At 40.5% G+C, this 19,382-nt stretch overlaps 2 protein-coding genes across 3 annotated transcripts; both read left to right on the forward strand.

The window, feature by feature from the left end:
* The first annotated feature begins 1,107 nt into the window (after positions 1-1,107).
* Positions 1,108-15,566, forward strand: dnajc7 (DnaJ (Hsp40) homolog, subfamily C, member 7). 2 transcript variants are annotated; one of them, XM_056287519.1, is made up of 14 exons: positions 1,108-1,199; positions 1,985-2,073; positions 2,218-2,342; positions 4,479-4,592; positions 4,897-4,971; positions 5,085-5,203; positions 8,558-8,711; positions 8,970-9,134; positions 10,665-10,756; positions 10,879-10,952; positions 12,671-12,817; positions 12,965-13,117; positions 13,260-13,331; positions 13,459-15,566. In XM_056287519.1, exons 1-14 carry the CDS (start codon positions 1,126-1,128, stop codon positions 13,494-13,496), a joined length of 1,491 nt encoding a protein of 496 aa, XP_056143494.1. In that variant the 5' UTR covers positions 1,108-1,125; the 3' UTR covers positions 13,497-15,566. The 2 variants fall into 2 exon arrangements, with proteins under 2 accessions (XP_056143494.1, XP_056143495.1); XM_056287520.1 differs by having other exon boundaries at positions 13,260-13,322.
* Positions 15,567-15,854: 288 nt separating this feature from the next.
* odad4 (outer dynein arm docking complex subunit 4) lies at positions 15,855-19,308 on the forward strand. Its single transcript, XM_056288385.1, has 11 exons — positions 15,855-15,971; positions 16,454-16,585; positions 16,784-16,937; positions 17,045-17,106; positions 17,510-17,666; positions 17,931-18,155; positions 18,241-18,448; positions 18,546-18,632; positions 18,758-18,954; positions 19,063-19,163; positions 19,273-19,308. Exons 1-11 carry the CDS (start codon positions 15,855-15,857, stop codon positions 19,306-19,308), a joined length of 1,476 nt encoding a protein of 491 aa, XP_056144360.1.
* The last annotated feature ends 74 nt before the right edge of the window (positions 19,309-19,382 follow it).

Genomic DNA, 19,382 nt, shown 5'->3' on the forward strand with positions numbered 1-19,382 from the left:
GAGAATTTAATTCCTTAACTCGTGCTATTTCAAAAGAGTTAATTCAACTTGTGGTTTTTGACCTAACAGATAGAAAGTGTAACAATAAGCATATTCGCCAAACTTTTCAAAGAAAGAACAAAACTGTACCTAGAGGCAAATTTTTCTGGAATTCTAAAATAGATGACATAGAATGGAGAAGGGTTTGGCAGTACCTTACAAGTACAGTACCTTACAAGTACTGTATTTATAACAAGGCCAAGGAAATACATAAAATATACCCTGCTAACTGTTTTGTTGCCAAGTTTACAGATATTGATATCTCTTGTACCTTCTGTAAACATAATACAGAAACCGTCTCTCACTTATTCTTTGATTGTGAAATATCCCATAAAATTTGGACTGATCTAGAGTCTCATTTTTTTGAAGACGCAAACTCTGTCTACTCCTTTAACATTAGAGATATTATCGGTTACTATGATAATCCAAAAGATGGGGCTGAATATCTGATGAATTTTGTTATTTTATATGCAAATGTTTTTATTCACAAACAGAAATTATCTAAATCACTATACCAAAGAGTGCTCCTTTTCTCCAAGAACTGAACCTTTTACTTAAATCTCTCAGCCTTGTAAACAAAACAACAAAAAAAGAAGTAATAAGCTGTTGAATTATTATTAAACTTTTTTCCCTGAAACCTCTGTCTGATTATTTTAGATTTGTACATATGTACTCCGGTTTTGTTTTGTTTTGTTTTTTGCTTTTGTGTGTGTGTGTGTGTGTGTGTGTGTTTTTTTTGTATATCTGTTCTTTGTTTTTATTATAGTATTATCATTTACTTATCTCTGCAACTGTCTGATACCTTTATTGTATTCTTTTGACGTAGTTGTATAATTATATTGAACCTGATATGTGCCAATACTATATACCTGTTTTTTTCTGTAAAATGTTCTTTTGTTCAATAAAAGTCATGCTGAATAAGAAGAAGAGGACGAAGAAGAAGAAGAAGAAGAAGAAGAAGAAGAAGAAGAAGAAGCAGAAGAAGAAGAAGCAGAAGGAGAAGAAGCAGAAGGAGAAGAAGAAGCAGCAGCAGCAATAGGCGGAGTCTGGTAATCGTAACCCCGCCCCCTCCCGAGCATCAGGAAAATGGCGACGACGGACTACGAGGATGTGAACATGGACCCTGATGTGGATTTGTTAAGTGATGAGGAATTAGAAAGGTACGAGGGTCTTAATGGGCCTATTGTCAGTGACCGATGTACATATGACAATAATCACTTGTTGTCATTGTGCTTAAAATGGTTTGTTATTTTAATATGCTCATCAAACAATGAAAGCTAACTAGCCAAGTGTAAGATATATTTAGCCAGATAACGTTAGCCTTGTCGTCTTCCACTTCTGGCTGTTGGCCTATATTACGATCGCATCCTAACAGCTATGACAAACCTCCGTTAGCCTTCCAACAGAATTTGATGCGATGGGGTAGGCTGTTTTTAATGTTTAATTTTGTCTTGTCGTCGATTGATAAATGTACAAGCTCGCTGCTCCGGCTTGTTGTACTGTTCCCCCATACCATTCGGTCGTGATGTAAAGCCAAAAAAAGCAATCGCAGTTGCCCCGCTATGGTGTCATATGCTCCTGCCTTCCCCTCACCCCAATGCTTTGGCTGTCATAAAGTAACCATGCGTTTCAACTGGAGTAGACACCTCTGTGCTTTCTATGTTTAGCTAATGTTTCCCGGCTGAGTCTGACTGGAGTCCCCTCCATTCACACTGGTTTTCACTATCCTACTTATGGAAAGGGTACGAACGGCATGGCAGTAATCTGGTACTCAACCACTTTTTAGTTGCGCTAATCTTACATAATTGTGGATGTAAATTACCCAGACTGAACACCCTTAGCGACGTGTGCTTCCTGGTTTGTTGATGAATTAAGTGAAATGGCAACGTTCTTTGTTGAGTTTGAATTAAAATATTTCCATTCTCTTCCCCCCAATTTTATCCAGGGAAGCAGAGGGCTTCAAAGAACAAGGCAATGCCTTTTATATCAAGAAGGATTACTCTGAAGCATACAATTACTATACTAAGGCCATAGGTAAATGTATAGTTGAGTAGATTTTTGATTTGTCCTGCTCATGCAAGTAAAGTATATTTCATCAATTATCAAACTATAGAGAAAGCAAATTGAGACTGCCAATGATTGTGAGTGGGTTGTCATCAACTTATTAATTTCCTACAGACATGTGTCCCAAGAATGCAAGTTACTATGGAAACCGGGCGGCCACACTGATTATGTTGTATAGGTACAGAGAGGCGTTGGAGGATGCCCAGCAGGCGGTGCGATTAGATGACACTTTTATGAAGGTAGGCTGTGGAATACTAGCTAACGTATCATGTTAACTATAGCAAACATTTAGGGCCATATATACCTTTATTCTGTTTTTGACCCAACCACGAATCCCCACCTTTGGGGACAACTGAAATTATTACATACAATAAATGGCAATTGCAATAGTGAGCTGTTATGATTTAAAAAGAAAAGAAAAAAGAACAACATTGGTGAATTTGCTATCCCACTCAAACTTTTTTTTTTTTAGAAAAAGCAAGATGAATTAAGTACCTTCCTCCCCAAAAAATATCTATACATACCATCCTCTCCAAAAATACCATATCTTGCCACCCTCTACACTGCCATGAAGCAAAGGTGACGACAAAGCCACAACAGACAGACAAAGACATGCAGGTGAAAGAGACAGAGAGACACACACAAACAGACCAGTGGGGAAAAGACAAGACAGGTCGACAGGACCACATGAAGCCAAAAGAGTTAGGCACAAAAGACAAACTGACGGAGAAACTGATTGGTACATATTTGTCAATATCTCGGCGATCATATAAGGAATCTATTTAACACTAGAATGGCCAAGCCGGTCATTTTGACCATTTTGGATTTTCAAAGTTTAATAAATTTGTGGGGGGGGGGGGGGGGGGGGAGATACAGACCTGCTGCTCACTGAATGGGCCTAAAATTGCATATATTTGCATTAAAAGGAGTTTTAGATCAATTGTACCAAAAAAAAGTTATGATAAGATCTACCTAAAACGACCATGACCGGTCAAAATGACCGCACGTAATTTGTGCGTGATCGTGCGTGTCATTTCACTATTTATGACGTGTTTTGATCGCATCATTTCCTTTGCGAAGTTCATTGGTCTGTTTTAGAAACAAACTAGTGTTCTTCAGTGCAGAGTAATAGTTATAAACTTGATTTTTGATTATTGCCAACTTGTCTGGTTACAGCTGCCATTTCATACGCACCATGACAACCGAGGCATTGCAGTATTTACAGGCGTTGGACAGCGGTGATTTTAAATTGTTTGAAAAATAGTATTAAATTTGTTAAAATGTTAATTTTGGTGTCAGTCATTTCATAACAGACATACTAACATATGCAATGCATTAATATCTCAATTGGGTATTTATCTTGACAGGATATAGAGTTTGAAAAACGGCCCGTGGTCATTCTAGTAGTTTTTAAGTTCCAGTCGTTGTTCGGGAGTGTTTCAATGGTTAGAGGTTTCAGTTCTTTTTTTACATTTCACGTTTTATAGGTCTTGTTGCGTTTGTTAGATTAGCAATGTGTTTTCCGTTTTGGTTTTTGGGTAATATTTTCACTTTTAGGCGGCACGGTGGCGCAGTGGTTAGCGCGGTCACCTCACAGCAAGAAGGTCCTGGGTTCGAGCCTCGGGTTAGTCCAACCTTGGGGGTCATCCCAGGTCATCCTCTGTGTGGAGTTTGCATGTTCTCCCCGTGTCTGCATGGGTTTCCTCCGGGTGCCCCGGTTTCCTCCCACAGTCCAAAGACATGTAGGTCAGGTGAATCGGCTGTACTAAATTGTCCCTAGGTGTGTGTGTGTGTCGGCCCTGTGATAGACTGGCGGCCTATCCAGGGTGTCTCCCCGCCTGCCACCCAGTGACTGCTGGGATAGGCTCCAGCATCCCCGCGACCTTGAGAGCAGGAGAAGCGGTTCGGATAATTGATGGAAGGATGGATTTTCACTTTTTCAATTTTGCTGTTCAAGTTCGACCATGTCTGTCTGAAGTTTAAATTGTTTAAAAATAGTATTATAGTTGTTAAAATGTTAATTTTGATGTCAGTCGTTTCCTAACAGACATACTAACATATGCAATGCATTAATATCTCAATTGGGTATTTATCTTAACAGAATATAGAGTTTAATAACTGGCGGTAATTTTGACTGCCCATTGTTGTTTTAGGTGGGAGTGAAATCCCGGTCGTTCTAGTGTTAAAGGGAAGAAAGATGGTTGATGACAACATAAAATGAATAACATTAAAGAATAAATGTAAAAAGCTTTGTTGAACTTTATCTAACATAAACAAGTTTTTATTCTGTGAGTACCAAACTGAATTAAGAGTAATGGACATTTTTGACTCATTTTTGGGTGGGAAATCATGAATGTTCTTTCATTTACCCAAAGGGCCATTTACGAGAGGGGAAGTGTCACCTGTCCCTTGGCAATGCAATGGCTGCCAGCCGCTGTTTCCTGAAGGTTCTGGAACTGGAGCCCGACAACAGTCAGGCCCAGCAGGAGGTAAGTCAGCCTCAGCTGGAGAGCGCCTGATCTGACAACTTATACTTGATTATCCGCTATTAGACCAGCTCTGGACGAGCTAGCACAGAGTACAAAAGGCTTGTACTGAGCGGTTTAGCAAGAGATTATCTCCGGTCACAGTTAATTCCAAATGAGTAGACCAGTAAGCAAGTTTCAAATTATTGAGATGAACTACTGCTGCTTGCATCATTCTGATTTGACAAGCTTAAGACATGATGAAGACCAGAAGCCAGTGGCAGCTGTCGTTTACGCTCTAACTCGGTACTACTAATTTGATCCTCAGCTGAAGACTGCAGAGTCTATCCTGGAGTATGAAAAGATGGCTGAGATAGGATTTGAGAAGCGTGACTTTAGGATGGTAAGTTATTGTGGGGTTAGATTCTTATCTAATCGTGTTGTTTTTGCGGAATGTCAACAATCATAGCCATGAAATGGGCCAGAGCTGTAATATTATATTATTGTTATCTCCAGGTTGTGTTCTGCATGGACCGTACCCTGGAGTCAGCCTCAGCCTGTCATAGGTTCAAGGTGCTGAAGGCAGAGTGCTTAGCCCTGCTTGGACGCTACCCTGAGGCCCAGACTGTAGCCAGGTAATGGGAAGAGCTCAATGATATCTTAGAGATTCAGTGATTGGATTGTTTTTGCAGTAATAACTAAAGTTGTTTACACAGTTTGTCCTGATTTTTTCAGGATAAAAACAAGGGTGAAACATTTACACATATACACAGTTACACATTTACACACAGAACCACATACAGCACGTGTTATAGTATTCAACTGTGAAATGCACAAATCAGTCAGACACAGCAAGTTAAACATCCAGGGCACAAAACATGCTATATAAATAAATACAGTTACTAATGCATTTAAAAGAAACTAATCTTGTACAATGTGGTTGGGCCACTAGATAAATACATCAGGAATTGGTGATGGGCTAAATCTATCACTGTTGGATTTTTTTGAGCAGCTTTAAAGTCCTTTATTTGGGCTATTTGGATTTCTGCATCCTCGAGTATTGAACGCATCAAGCGTGAGTCAAACAGGTCATAGAGGAACACGCAGCTGGGGCTTCATTCAGGAAATGTAGCCTATGTCGGACAACACAAGCTCCTGCATACCATTTGAGGCATGGTCATCTCCACACATTTGTTAGTGTATCATGGATCATTTGACAACCTAGCAGGTTAGCTCTGTTATTCCTATTTGTTTCTTTTTCAGAGGGTGCAAGCAACGGCAATGCTCATAGGACCAAAGTGCATTTGAAATGGAAAACATATTTTGTGTCTTCTGTCATTCTTTACATGTGTGTACCTATGTTGGTGTAATTTTGAGAATATTTTTCGAGTGACACACACCATATAATCTCGAGTGCAGTAAAGCCATGAGGACTATTTTTATGGTTCATTGGGCCACCATTCATCATAGTGCACAGCAGAACAATGAAGATACTGCAGATGTCAGAGGATAGGCTGGGGCAGATTTCTTTTGAAAATGGCATAGAAATTAGTTTGGTACACAGTAGGCCTATCACACTTTAAAAAAAATAGAAAACAAATAAATACAAAGAAATTGTTGCACCATCTGCTGCATTTATATAGTCCTAAATGTGGAAAAATTAACAATCTTTTAAAAAATTATTCATTCATTTGTTCATTCATTTATTTATTTATTTTAATCAGCGTTCCACAGCCCTGACTCCTGAATACATCAGCAGTCAGCGATTAATGGGATGGGGGATAGGTCAGATATCACCCAACCCTATTGTATAGTTTGAAATGGTCAGATATTTTCTAGATCTTTGGGGTGAGGACTGCCTCAGGACACATGCCATTTCTGAAATTGGTGCATCTGTGTCTCATAGAGTGGGGTTCAACTAGATAGTTATCTGGGCAATAGGTGTTTGCAACTTCATTCATTCCTTTTCACTGGATAGAAGAATGCTGGATTTCAGAGATGGGCAAGTGTAAACCACTTGGGAGTCTGGTGATCCTTAGATGCTCTATGGACACCTCTATCAAGCTGATTTTCCCTCGTGTGGAGAGTTGCCTTACCACATTGTAATAAAGATTGTATGGATGATCTGAATTGTTGCTTTGTAAAACAGACATCCATTACAGCAGTATTCGGCAACCTTTTCCCATGAAGTGCCGGTTTGAAATGTTCTTGTTAATTAGTGTGCAATTTTAATTAATTAAACTATTAGTTAATTGAATTATAATAAATAATATTAATAATAATATTAATAAACAAAAGTATTAATTTAGTAAATTATAATGAATTAAATAATTGTTAATTAGTATGCAAAAATCAACTTTAACATTAAGTTTAATTAGGACACCACATCAAAAAAACATTTCCAACACACCTGGAATTTTATGCCATCCGTATAGGCTACATGCATAGCAACAGCATTTGAAAGAAAAAATTTTTTCTCATAATCCGGACATTGTAATGATCATTTTAGGTCATTAACCCCACCAATCTCCTACCTGTCTGGTTCATCAACAATAAACTTAACTTTAACTAATTCTTGTAAAATTTGTGCCCCCCCCCCCCCCCATGGGGTAACCAATTAATTGCATGGAGCCCATTTAAAAACTGCTTTCAGTAACTCTTTTACAAATACTGCATTGGGAGCGAATGTCAAAAAGGGAAACTAAAGTGGATCAAACAGGAATACCAATACTACACAAAAATGCTGCCATCCTCATGAAAACCTCCACATCTGAGTTGGGGGAAAAAAAAGACAAACGGCTACAAATGCAAACCCATGTGTGCTACAAATAAACAGATGCCTACTGCCCTATTTTCAGGAATCAGGCACACTTTATTTGAAATATTGTTTCCCCCAGCCCACAGCAGTGCAGCACAAAGACAAAAACACATATTCAAGAACTTCAAGAACACACATATTCAAACTAACTCATATATCCAAACTAACAAAATCTTCAAACTAATAAAAAAAAAAAACATTGTCCAATGGAACGAACGCCATTCAGGATGACTGTCAGAACTGCTGGTCTGGGTGGGCTAGCAGTTAGCTTAACCTGCTCCGCTTCCGCATCCTGTCACACAGCCCTCTTTCCTCTTTGGGCATAGCTCCAGGCAAGAGAGTCCTTGGGCCCACCAGAAGCCATCTCCTTTGCTGAGCTCCATTGTCTGGGGGTTGTAGTTAGGAGAAAAGTCTCCTTAATCTATTCGCCATCAGTGAATGGCTTTCTGCATTTCACAATGCAGTGAGCAATGTGATAGCTTGCTTCAGTTGCATGGTTTGTAGCAGTGACAAAGACTTTGAGAGTGTTGGCTTGCTTCCCATAACTGGACACGGCATGTTTAATGGATTCTGCCTTCTCTTCCTGATCTTTGAAAGCTTTCTTGTGATTTGTCTCAAAATGGCGCTTAACACGCCACGTTCGGCAAACAACATTTTCAAAACATTAAGTACACACAGCATGGTCCTTCTGAAAAACCGCATTCTTGTTTCCATGAGGGCTGGAATGCCCGAACCTAGCTAGCGGGGTTGCCATCATCTTCCAAACCTTGAACTGCTGCAATGCAATTCCTGTGGGAAATGTGGGCGTAAGGCCGTATTGTCAGTCAAATGAAATAAGACAGGCGGCAAAATAGCCAGTGGCTGTTCAAGAGGTGATTTGGCATGCAGCTGACAAGGCACTTGAAAATTTCTTGAAAAGTAAATCAATTAAAAATCTTCTCTCGTGCGCTTATCGCCAGTTTGCTAATGATTAGGCTGCTGCGTGCCAATGCTGGCATGCGTGCCAGCATTGGCACGTCTTAAAATAATGGCCTAAGTCATATTTTCAAGTTTTTCAAAAAACAGAATAAACTGAAACAAATTTGGCAATGCAAACTTTTTTTCTCGTAATGCCTACATTTGTGTCTCTGTGTTTTGTTTTAACTGACATTGGTCATTTGTCCATGTTTAGTGATATTCTACGAATGGACTCCACTAATGGGGATGCCTTGTATGTACGTGGTCTCTGTTTATACTATGAGGACTGCATTGACAAGGCCGTCCAGTTTTTTGTCCAAGCCCTGCGCATGGCTCCTGACCATGAGAAGGCTCGAATCGCCTGCAGAGTAAGTTATTCTTTACTGAGTTGATCAAATTCCTATAGCAGTTTTTATTGTTAAATTGTTTACACAGAAATCGCTATTAACACTATCGGTAGTCTGAGGACCAGGTCCTCACTTCTTAAACAAGGCTTCCACTCTGAGATGTGGGAAAATGGCCACAGAAAATTCCACAATGTGGATTTCTTTTGTTCTTTTGTTTCTGTTGCCTCTCTGTGAAGCTAGCTCATAGTAACTTTGTAATTCTATGTGTTATCTTCCCAGAATGCCAAAGCACTCAAAGCCAAGAAGGAAGAGGGGAACAAGTCCTTCAAAGAGGGACACTTTGAGGCAGCCTATGAGCTGTACTCCGAAGCACTGACCATAGACCCCAACAACATCAAGACTAATGCCAAACTGTACTGTAATAGAGGCACTGTTGGATCCAAGGTGAGAAACTAGCATAGGAAATACTTGACTTTTTGTCTGCCGTTACAGGCTATGGTTGCATCTGCAGATTTGTTTTGGAGTGTTTTGGGTTTTTTTTTTTGTGCTGCCAGGTATGGCAGTATTTGAGATAAATAAAGGGTGGGGCCTTTATTTACATCAGCTGCAGAGGGTACCAGGACTTTATTGGAGGCAGGCTTTTATTAGAGGGAGGCTTTTATTTCTAATTCCCTCTGTTTGATAAGTATATTTGCTCATATCTTAGTACGAAGCCTCCTTGTTTTCTGATCTGCTTCTGTTTGCTCTGCTAAGTTTTTGTTCCTACATTAAGCTGTTAGTAAAAACTCAACACTTCCTTTAACTAACAGCAGCTCACTCTTCTGTGCCTGATTCTTTTCGGGTCAGTGTCAAAGTGCTTTGTAACTTTCTACTAAATTTTTCCTTGCATACTGCAAAACTCTCTCTTTGAATTTGATATCAAATTTCCATCTGAGTGCCATGCTGCTCAAGTTCGCTCTCTACTGTGCTGTAGGAAATTCAGTTACTTGTGCGTTTCCCATTGAAATGTAGCCACTGCCATCTTGTGCCACTTGTACATTACTATACATTATATAACAGGCATCAGGAGTTTATCCACCCTTTTTTCCTTGGCCTGTATTTGGGGCTGGCCTTGATTTGTTTGTGTTGACCCCGCCCTGGCCATTATTGGAGACCTGGCTTTTAATTGAGTACCGGCTTTTATTTGAGGAATGCAGTATTTAATTTTCAATACGTGCTGTAATAATAACAGCATAACGGTTCCCACACGTCCTTAAATACCTGGAAAATGTGCTAATTTGTAAACTAGTATTTTTCGACTTAATTTTTAGCTCAGATCACATTTTTGCCGTATTTTTACCACTGAGATTACGCTGAGATTGTTTGGGGGGATATGTTGTTCAATGACCAGCTAAAATGTACACAATCCAGTTAAATACTGCTTAGGTCTCCACTGATAGTTAATACTGGAAAATATTACCTTCTCTAATCAATAGCTGTAATGTATATCCAAGCAAAAGTCATGCAAAATGTCGTTGAAAAATCCTGGAAAATTATTTCTTTAAAAGAGTCGGAATACTGATACAGTCCAGTGGGAAAACGGACCTTGGCATGATGGCAGCCTATATGTGTAACTAGTCTGTAAATCCTGTAAGAAATCTAGAAGAATCAGACCAATTGGACTCACTATTGTCCAAATAGCTATTCCTGAGTGGAAAAGCTGGTATCTTATGTGACTCAGCTGCCTACTTAGGAGACAGCCTGAACACACGCAGACAGTCAGATATTCCAGTTCTCAGGTTGGCACAGACACATAACCTTGCACAGAGAATATAGAGAACATCCTCTGCTTCTTTTCCAGTTGGCCTATGTATTTTTAGCAGTGATGCCATGCTGAACCTCTGTTCCTTCTGTCTAACCAACAAAACTAGGCCAGTATATCTCTCTCTCTTTTTCTCTCTCTGTTCCTCATATTTTTCTCATTTTCTTTTCAAGCTGAAAAAACTAGAACAGGCCATTGAGGACTGTACAAAGGCAATTAAACTGGATGAAACCTATATCAAGGCCTATCTACGGAGAGCACAATGGTATGTCCAGAGATCTTAACTTTGCTTGGGGGGGGGTGTATTTTTGTGTTGTTTTTCATTTCATTGTTGAATCGGGTCAAAGAAAAATGACAAAACTCACATGCATATGTCCTGTACTGCAGTTATATGGACACCGAGCAGTATGAAGAAGCTGTTCGGGACTATGAAAAAGTTTATCAAACGGAGAAGACAAAAGGTACATTAAGATTTCAGTCTCTCTGTATGATGTAGCAGTCATGCTGCTTCCCAGCACTTGGAACATCCCATGCTGGTGTTGCAACATCACTTTTACATAATGTTTCTGTGTAAGGGACCCGAAGGCAGTATCATGCCAATTGCTGGAAGTTTAGTGACTGTGTTGTCCTGAATGAATCCTTTGCTTTCATTCCTGCCATCTAACTCAAGAATAAAAGCTATTTATCATTTTTGATGTAAATACACCCTTAAGTTTAGGAGAGCTCCAGAGCTCTAATAACTGTGTGAGGAACTGCCAGGATAGGGTCTAGATGGCGGCTGTATGGAAACAGGGGCAAGCCCATGCCTTCCTAGACAGGAAGAATGTGTTTAACTTGTACTTTGTTGTATAGTTTCTGAAACGTTTCCATTTACATAGACTTGGTATCAGGTAATCAAAGACAAAAACTAATCTAATAGAATTTTTATTTTCATCCAAACAATAGTTCAATGAGAGGTGGACAATCTAGGCTCTTGCTTAATATGTTATAGTCCATAAATTGCAGGAATGAAACTCAAGTTTTCCAGTGCACCACCACTTGCTAGTCTCTTCTATCCTGGTAGCAAGTTGTTTACAATATGAAATTGGCCAATACTAGCTAGTTCGTTAAAAGTACAACTATCTCAGATGTGGCTGATGTCTGTTATTGTGCAATACCTGGGTGTCAGCCCACCTCAAAAATAAGTTTAATCAGACCTTCCATTTGAACCAGATATGCATCCCTATATAGTGCCCATTTCTAAAGCAGAGCAATTGCAATCTGAATTTTTCTCAGTACTAAACAGAATTCACTGTGTGCGCAAAGTTGAAAGGTGATGCCATTCTTTAAAATAAATAAAAATGAACTAGATTTGGTATGACACCAAAAATGTATTTGCAGTGGACTAGATGGACTAGATTTGAATCTTGCAAAACTTGTCCTATTCTTTTTTCTTTTTTTTTCCTTTTTCTCCCCAATTGTACTTGGCCAATTACCCCACTCTTCCGAGCCATCCCAATCGCTACTCCCACCCTCTCTGCCGATCCAGAGAGGGCTGCAGACTAGCACATGTCTCTTCCGATACATGTGGAGTCACCAGCCACTTCTTTTCACCTGACAGTGAGGAGTTTCGCCAGGGGGACGTAGCATGTGGGAGCATCACGCTATTCCCCCCAGTTCCCCCTCCCCCCGAACAGGAGCCCCGACCGACCAGAGGAGGCGCTAGTGCAGCGACCAGGACACATACCCACATCCGGCTTCCCACCCGCAGATATGGCCAATTGTGTCTGTAGGGACGCCTGACCAAGCTGGAGGTAACACGGGGATTCGAACCGGTGATCCCCGCATTGGTATGCAACAGAATAGACCACCATGTTACCCGGATGCCCAGCTTGTCCTATTCTGTGTTCATTTATGGACCAAGCGTTGGTACAGAGCCACTGTCATCTTGGCCCTTCTGTTGCTAAATGACACAGCTCACCAGCATTGTATTTGTTACCTCTTATCAGTGGAAAGACTGTGTATCAACACCCATGTTTTAGGCAACGTACTGTGCTATATAGTTAACGATGTGCTGTGTTTACATTTTACATGTATTCGCCACTAGTGTTTGATCTGTCATCAACTCGAATGAGCCTTTAAGGGTTATTCTCAGAACTTTGATAAATACAAACCCAGGTATCTCTTTCTCTATTTCCAGAACATAAGCAGCTCCTCAAGAATGCTCAATTGGAAATGAAAAAAAGCAAGCGAAAAGACTACTATAAGGTGCTCGGGGTGGATAAGAATGCCACGGAAGATGAAATCAAGAAAGCTTACCGCAAGCGGGCCCTAATGCATCATCCAGGTGCAGGAAAGAAGAATATGCTACTCAAACCATAATTAATCGTTGTTAATGATACAGGAAAATTTTCACTGCATACTAAAGTACAACATGGTATATTTTTGATTCCTTGGACCAAATAACTTTTTTTTTTTCCCTCCTTGCTGTCAGACCGTCACAGCGGAGCCAGTGCTGAGGTGCAGAAGGAAGAGGAGAAAAAGTTTAAGGAAGTGGGCGAGGCTTTCACTGTGCTGTCGGACCCAAAGAAGAAATCTCGCTATGACAGTGGTCAGGATCTGGAGGATGACGGCATGAATATGGGAGGTAAGCAGCGAGTCAAGCCTTGCAGTGGAAGTTCATGTTGGTAAATGGGTTTGTGGCCAGATACAACTTAATGAAGGAAAAAAAAGGATATGTATTTTTCTCTGGTTTTATGTTTGCCCTAACTGTTTTATGTGTCCATCAGACTTTGATGCCAACAACATTTTCAAGGCATTCTTTGGAGGACCAGGAGGTTTTAGCTTCGAAGGTAATTCATGTATGTATTCATAAATCTGTGGGGAATCAGTACTTATTTTTAACTTTCCAGCATTTGGAACAACATTCATATAAACATGATACAGTCAATGTATTGCCATTTCAAATATGTTTATTGTTAATTTCAGCATCTGGACCAGGAAATTTCTTCTTCCAATTTGGTTAATCGGAGGATACCTGAACCCAAACAGTTGCCACATCAGGACTTCTACTACTATTACTACTACTACTACTATACCAACACAAAATTTGATTTCATTTAACTGTGAAATTTAGACTGAAAAAAATTGATGTGATTTTCCTATAAAAGTGCCTGGTAAAATTAACAAACAAGTTTCCATGTGATTTCTAATGACACAGGTCCAGTGACCTCAGTCGTGAATGGACAGAAGCTGGCACATTTCAAATGCCGTTTGGCCGGAAAGCGTGCGGCCGCGGCAGAGGAGTGCTGACCACCACCACATCTGCAGGCTGTCAAACAGGCTGTGGCACCAGCTTTAAATATGCTGAAAACCATCCTACAAAAAACAGTTTGAAATATAAACACCACACATTGTTTTCTAAACCAAACAGTGGCTGGAATTAATGAAATGTACAAAACATTCAGGAAATACAACACAGTGTAGGTTGGATATTTTGTGTTGCAAATCCCTGCAGATTAACCTTGTGCACTGTCTCACCCCTGAGAGATATTCACAGTCCTCTTGTGTGCCACATAATCTGTGTTTACTGCAATAGTTTATGAAATGGCATTGTTTCTCATCCACCTTCAGGTGAGAACTTGAAATAACAGAGGACCCATCACATGTCCTTCAACCCTATTTGCCACAGTTCCCTCTCAACAGTGTCAACCCCCAACCCATCCTTATTTGCTATTGACTGATTGATTGCTACCCAATGACAACATGCAGCAAATGGACAGTGCCCAGATAATAAGGATACCAAGAAGACTGAGTTGATACCGTTACTGTGTTTGGATTTGGTTTACTTCTCTCTGAATGAAACAAACTTGCAAGGCAGTAATGGGGAGCAACACTATTCTGGTTAATATAGAATGGTTGCTGAATCATACAACAGATTTCTGGGATTTTTTACATTAGAGCATCTGCGCAGCTATGGTATCACAAACCTTTGGGGTGATCCATGCAGGAACACACACCCAGGGAAACAGACAAAATTGGGAAAGCTATTATATTATAGCTCTTACACAGCGCCCCTCGACTCACTACCGAGGAGGTTACTTTTTGCATGAAAGTAAAATAACGTGCCCAATGATTATTAAAGAAAGGAAGGCAACGTAGTGAATTTTGTGTGGGCTGAGACACCCGATTTTCAGTTCTCTCAGACAGGGACTGCTAGCTGCTATAGATGAAATCTGACTGAAAGCTGACTCCTTGTCATAAGCCAATACAAAAAACAAAAAAAAAGTCAATGTAATGCAGTTTATTACACAACAGCCAGAGCCTAGACTTAAACATAAGATACAGTCTAAGCACAGAGGGGAGAAGGCAATGGAGGCAGCCATGCTAGTGCTAGTTTGTCATGCCGGCCATTATCCTCTCGTCACCTTTTCTCACTTCATTTTATGTTTGATGTTGCCATTCACCAATTGCTGCATTGTACATTTTACTGGAATGTAAAGTGTTGATTTGTGATTATAGCTGACTATTTCTTTTAATTTTGATATGTTTATTTATTGTAAATTTGCTGTCTGATAGATTTATCAGTATAAGATGAGGACGCTCTTCTGTTTATATAAGAGGCTAAAAAGGACAACAGTAATTAGAATCCCCTCTAGCACAAACTCTGAGAATGAAATGTTCTTTAACATAATAGACATACTGTACATGTGCTGGCTTTGTTACTTGACTGTCGAAGGATGTCCAGTATTCAGTAGTCCGGTTAGGCATATACTGTATATGTGTTTGCCTCTGAATTACAGTGGTCATGTGTAAGAATGAAGATTGTGGTTCTTGTATTATCTGAGAAATGCTCGTTCTCCATTGGGCTAATAAGATTTTGATATTTTGGCACTGCAGAAGAATGAAACCCCAATAATGTACATTGCTTCCAGAAATAATAAGAGTTTAGTATGAGTTTGCATGATGCACTTGATGAAAATGGAGAGTGTCCTCGTCTTTGTTCTCAATAGTTTTTGTTCAAGGTGAAACAACAGCTCCCTTTTGCCTATGGAAAGTTATCGGCCATGTAAATAAAGTCGGTCTCCTACGAGTTTCCCCTACACTGTTTGTCATGGTGCTTTTTGTTCATAAAAACGTGGTTAGAGTGCAAACTACTGTTTGGTTCATTCAGTTTTGAGAGGCGATGTTTCGTTTACGGCCCTCCGCCTTGCTGCTAGCATGTCTCTCGAATCGGACGGGGGCGGGGTTTGTGCAGTTGACGGTGGGGACCGCCGTTGCTAGGATACGAACGGACGGACGGGACGCTCCGGACGGGTCCGACGTAACCTTAAAAGTTAACTAACGCTGCACCGAAGAGGGAAGTGACCCCAACACTCTAAAATATGTCAGATATAGAGGCAGACCAAGGACCCAAAAGCACTTTCCCCACTTACATGGCCGAGGGGTACCAGTTGTACCATGAAGGGCTGTATAAGAAGGCGATTGAAAGCTATTCCACTGTAAGTACAACGGAGGCTACAGCCTGGCTGACAAAGCCAGTTTAAGAGGTGGGCTAGCTAACAACGCGAACTAGGGGGGGGGGGGGTGAACATGTTACTGAAACATTTGTTTGTCTTCCAAGTCATTTTCCTGAAGTTTGACTCAGGCTAAAAAACAAACTGAGCTCAACTCAGAGGGTGTATGAACTAGGCTGCGGTCCACTGGCCTAACAAGCTGTCAAGTCAAGTCAAGAGTTTATTTAAAGTGCATTATCACACCGAGGTGTCCTAACACGCTGTGACGGGTCTTGCCTGCATAACTGACAGTGGTGCCTAATGCAACGATCAAAGCGTATTTATTTCTTAGGGCAGCCCGCAAACCTCACCTCTGTCTTCTCTGACAGCTAAAGACACGTTGCGTTTGCAGCTGTAGTGTTGACGTGGGTTGCCATTTGCAAAGGTGAAAATAATGTGAGAATGACTTCCTGTTGCCCTCTGTTTAGGCACTGACTCTTCAACCGGATGATAAGAACTGCCTCGTTGCGCGATCCAAATGTTATTTGAAGATGGGGGATACTGAAAATGCTTTAAGAGATGCTGAAGCCTCCCTCAAAGAGGACAAATCTTTTTTTAAGGTGAAATGCAACGTTTACTACATCTAGACCATGCAGCATTTATGTTTCTTTGATGGGGGAAGACAACAAGAAGTTGTGAAAATATGTATCACAGATATACAAAGCAGGAACACAAGATTTAATGTCAGATGAGAAGTTGTTAGCTGGAAAACCCAGAGTCCAGTGATTTCAATTGCTTTCTCCATCTTCATTTCCAAGGGGTTGTACCAAAAGGCAGAGGCATTGTTCACCATGGGAGACTTTGAATTTGCATTGGTGTTTTACCACAGAGGACACAAACTGCGTCCAGAGCTTCAAGAGTTCAGACTGGGTATTCAGAAAGTACAGGAAGCTATTGAAAACTCAGTAGGCAGTAAGGCAACTTGACTTTTTGACAATATTGTCAAAGCATGGATTTCCACTAATGGAAATACCGCCTACTTCAAAACCTCTCCTAAAGCACGTGTTTTTCCATCTTAGGTCCCTCCTCTGTAAAACTGGAAAATAAAGGAGACCTATCATTCTTCAATAAGGGCGAGGAGGTGAGGCAATTTTGCAAGAGTTTCTAACCTTTATTTAACCAGACAAGTTGACAACATACACAACTTCAAATGTTAAATAGAAAAGGAGTGTTACATATGCAATTAAAACATATGCAATTAAAACACTTATGTAGATGCATATCACAATTTCCTTTGCCCACCGAGTGGTAACACGGGATAGTCAGGAAATTGATGCTTTGCTCAAATGGCAAGATTTTTGTAAAGAGTAGACGTGTACAGCACATCCATTTATGCCAGGCATTTTCATCAGAAAACCCCTGGTCACTGGATCACTCCCCCAAATATTAAGTTACACTAATAGACGGAATAATATCCTTGTATACTGTCTTCCACTATAGGTGGTCTTTGATGTTTCTTCATTTTGTTTCTGATTGATTTACAGGTAAGAAATTGGCGGCCAGTGAGTGTTATTCACCCTCTGATGGGGGAGCTGAAGCAGCAGAACCAAAAGACTACTAGGAGTGAGAGGACTACCAAACAGCTGCTGGGAGAACTTTACAGTGACAAAGAATATCTAGAAAAGTTACTAAAAGATGAAGGTAGGGTGTTGATTCACTCAGCCTCCACTTATTACTGTATTCTTACCTTGTGTTTGTTCGTTTTTTATGTTCTTTGATGGGTATGTTTCTGTAGGTGTGTTTCCTGTCAGTGCACTCCCCCTTAGATTTTAGCAAATAATTTCTCCTCTTCTCAGTATTGTTCAGTTGAAATTTTTAGTGTCACTTATGACCAATTATTGATTTTATCGCTGTTATTATTGGTTGGCTATTGAAAGCAGTGTGTTTTAAACTATTGATTTCCAGACTTGGTAAAAGGAAAGATGCGGGGTGGGGAGAAACTGCAGGATCTCATCATAAACTGTATCACCTACCTTGACACTCGCACTGAGCTCTGGCGCCAGCAGAAGCCTATCTATGCACGTGAAAGGGATCGTAAGATTATGCAACAGAAATGGAACAAGACCCGCCAGAGCTCGATCTCTGACCCCACTCGATTTGTGCTTAAGAGCCTTGAGGAGATTGATGCAGGTAAGACAGGGCACAGTGTAAACTCATCCCTCGGTGCTTGAGATTTTCAGCCCTGATCAGTGCTGATCTAAAAATGTCACCTTAGCTTTGACTGCTGGAAACCCAGACGGTAGCCTGAAAAAAGCCAAAGAGGTCATGAAGACAGTGGAGGGATGGTCAGAAGAACTGGTCCCTAATAAGAAAGAGGTGCTTGGCAACCTACACAGTTGCATAGGGAATGCCCTTATTGATCTGGGGGAAATGGATAAAGCACGAGACCACCATCAAAAAGACCTGGAGTTGGCTGCACAGTGGTGAGTATTATGGAGACTCATGAAACTGCAAGGTAATGTTAAATTACTTATATTACTCTTAAGACTCAATTAATGTACTGCTCTTTCTGATTAATAGCAAACTTCCAGATGCAAAATCCCGGGCCCTGGACAATATTGGCCGAGTCTATGCCAGAATTGGAAAGTTTGAACAGGCTACTGAGATGTAGGTGGATAAAAAAACCAAAATGTTGTATTCCAATAGCCATGGTAAAATTATCTAATAATATATTGGTTAAATACTAACTTTGTAAACATCCCATTTCCCTTCCTCTCATTATCCGAGTCCAGCTGGGAAGAAAAGATTCCCTTGGTCCGCTGTGGTTTGGAGAAGACCTGGCTGTTCCATGAGATTGGTCGATGTTACCTAGAGCTGGAACGTCATACAGAAGCCCGAGACTATGGCTGTGGTTCACTTGATGCAGCAGATGAAATTGGAGATGAGAAATGGCAGCTAAATGCCAGTGTCTTAGTGGCACAGTCGGAAAGTAACGTCTGAATATATTATCTTGTTCTTTTGAATAAACATTGAAATTCATTGGATGGAACAATCACCTTTTTTTCTGAAAGCCAGTTTTCTGCTCTTTTCAATTTAGTGAAACTTGGTAAGTTCAACTCCAGTGTCACCCACTTTGAGAGGGCCTTGGACCATGCCAAGGTGCTTCGAGACAACTCTGCCAAAGATGCCATTCAGAAGGTCTCCTCTCGATCTATTGTGTTTTTTTTTCATTTGAAGTTTCATCAATCATTTTTGTTCTTTTATGAAACCCTTACACACTGTGAGCTCTAATTGTGACCTCTTTCAGGCTCTTCATGTGGCAAGGCAGCATTCAACACAATAACTACAACTACTACTACTTTCGGCTGCTCCTATTAGGGGTCACCACGGTGGATCATCCGTTTCCATTTCTTCCTG

Source organism: Lampris incognitus, chromosome 10 (assembly GCF_029633865.1).
Source record: "Lampris incognitus isolate fLamInc1 chromosome 10, fLamInc1.hap2, whole genome shotgun sequence".
In the NCBI taxonomy this organism is placed as follows: domain Eukaryota; kingdom Metazoa; phylum Chordata; class Actinopteri; order Lampriformes; family Lampridae; genus Lampris; species Lampris incognitus.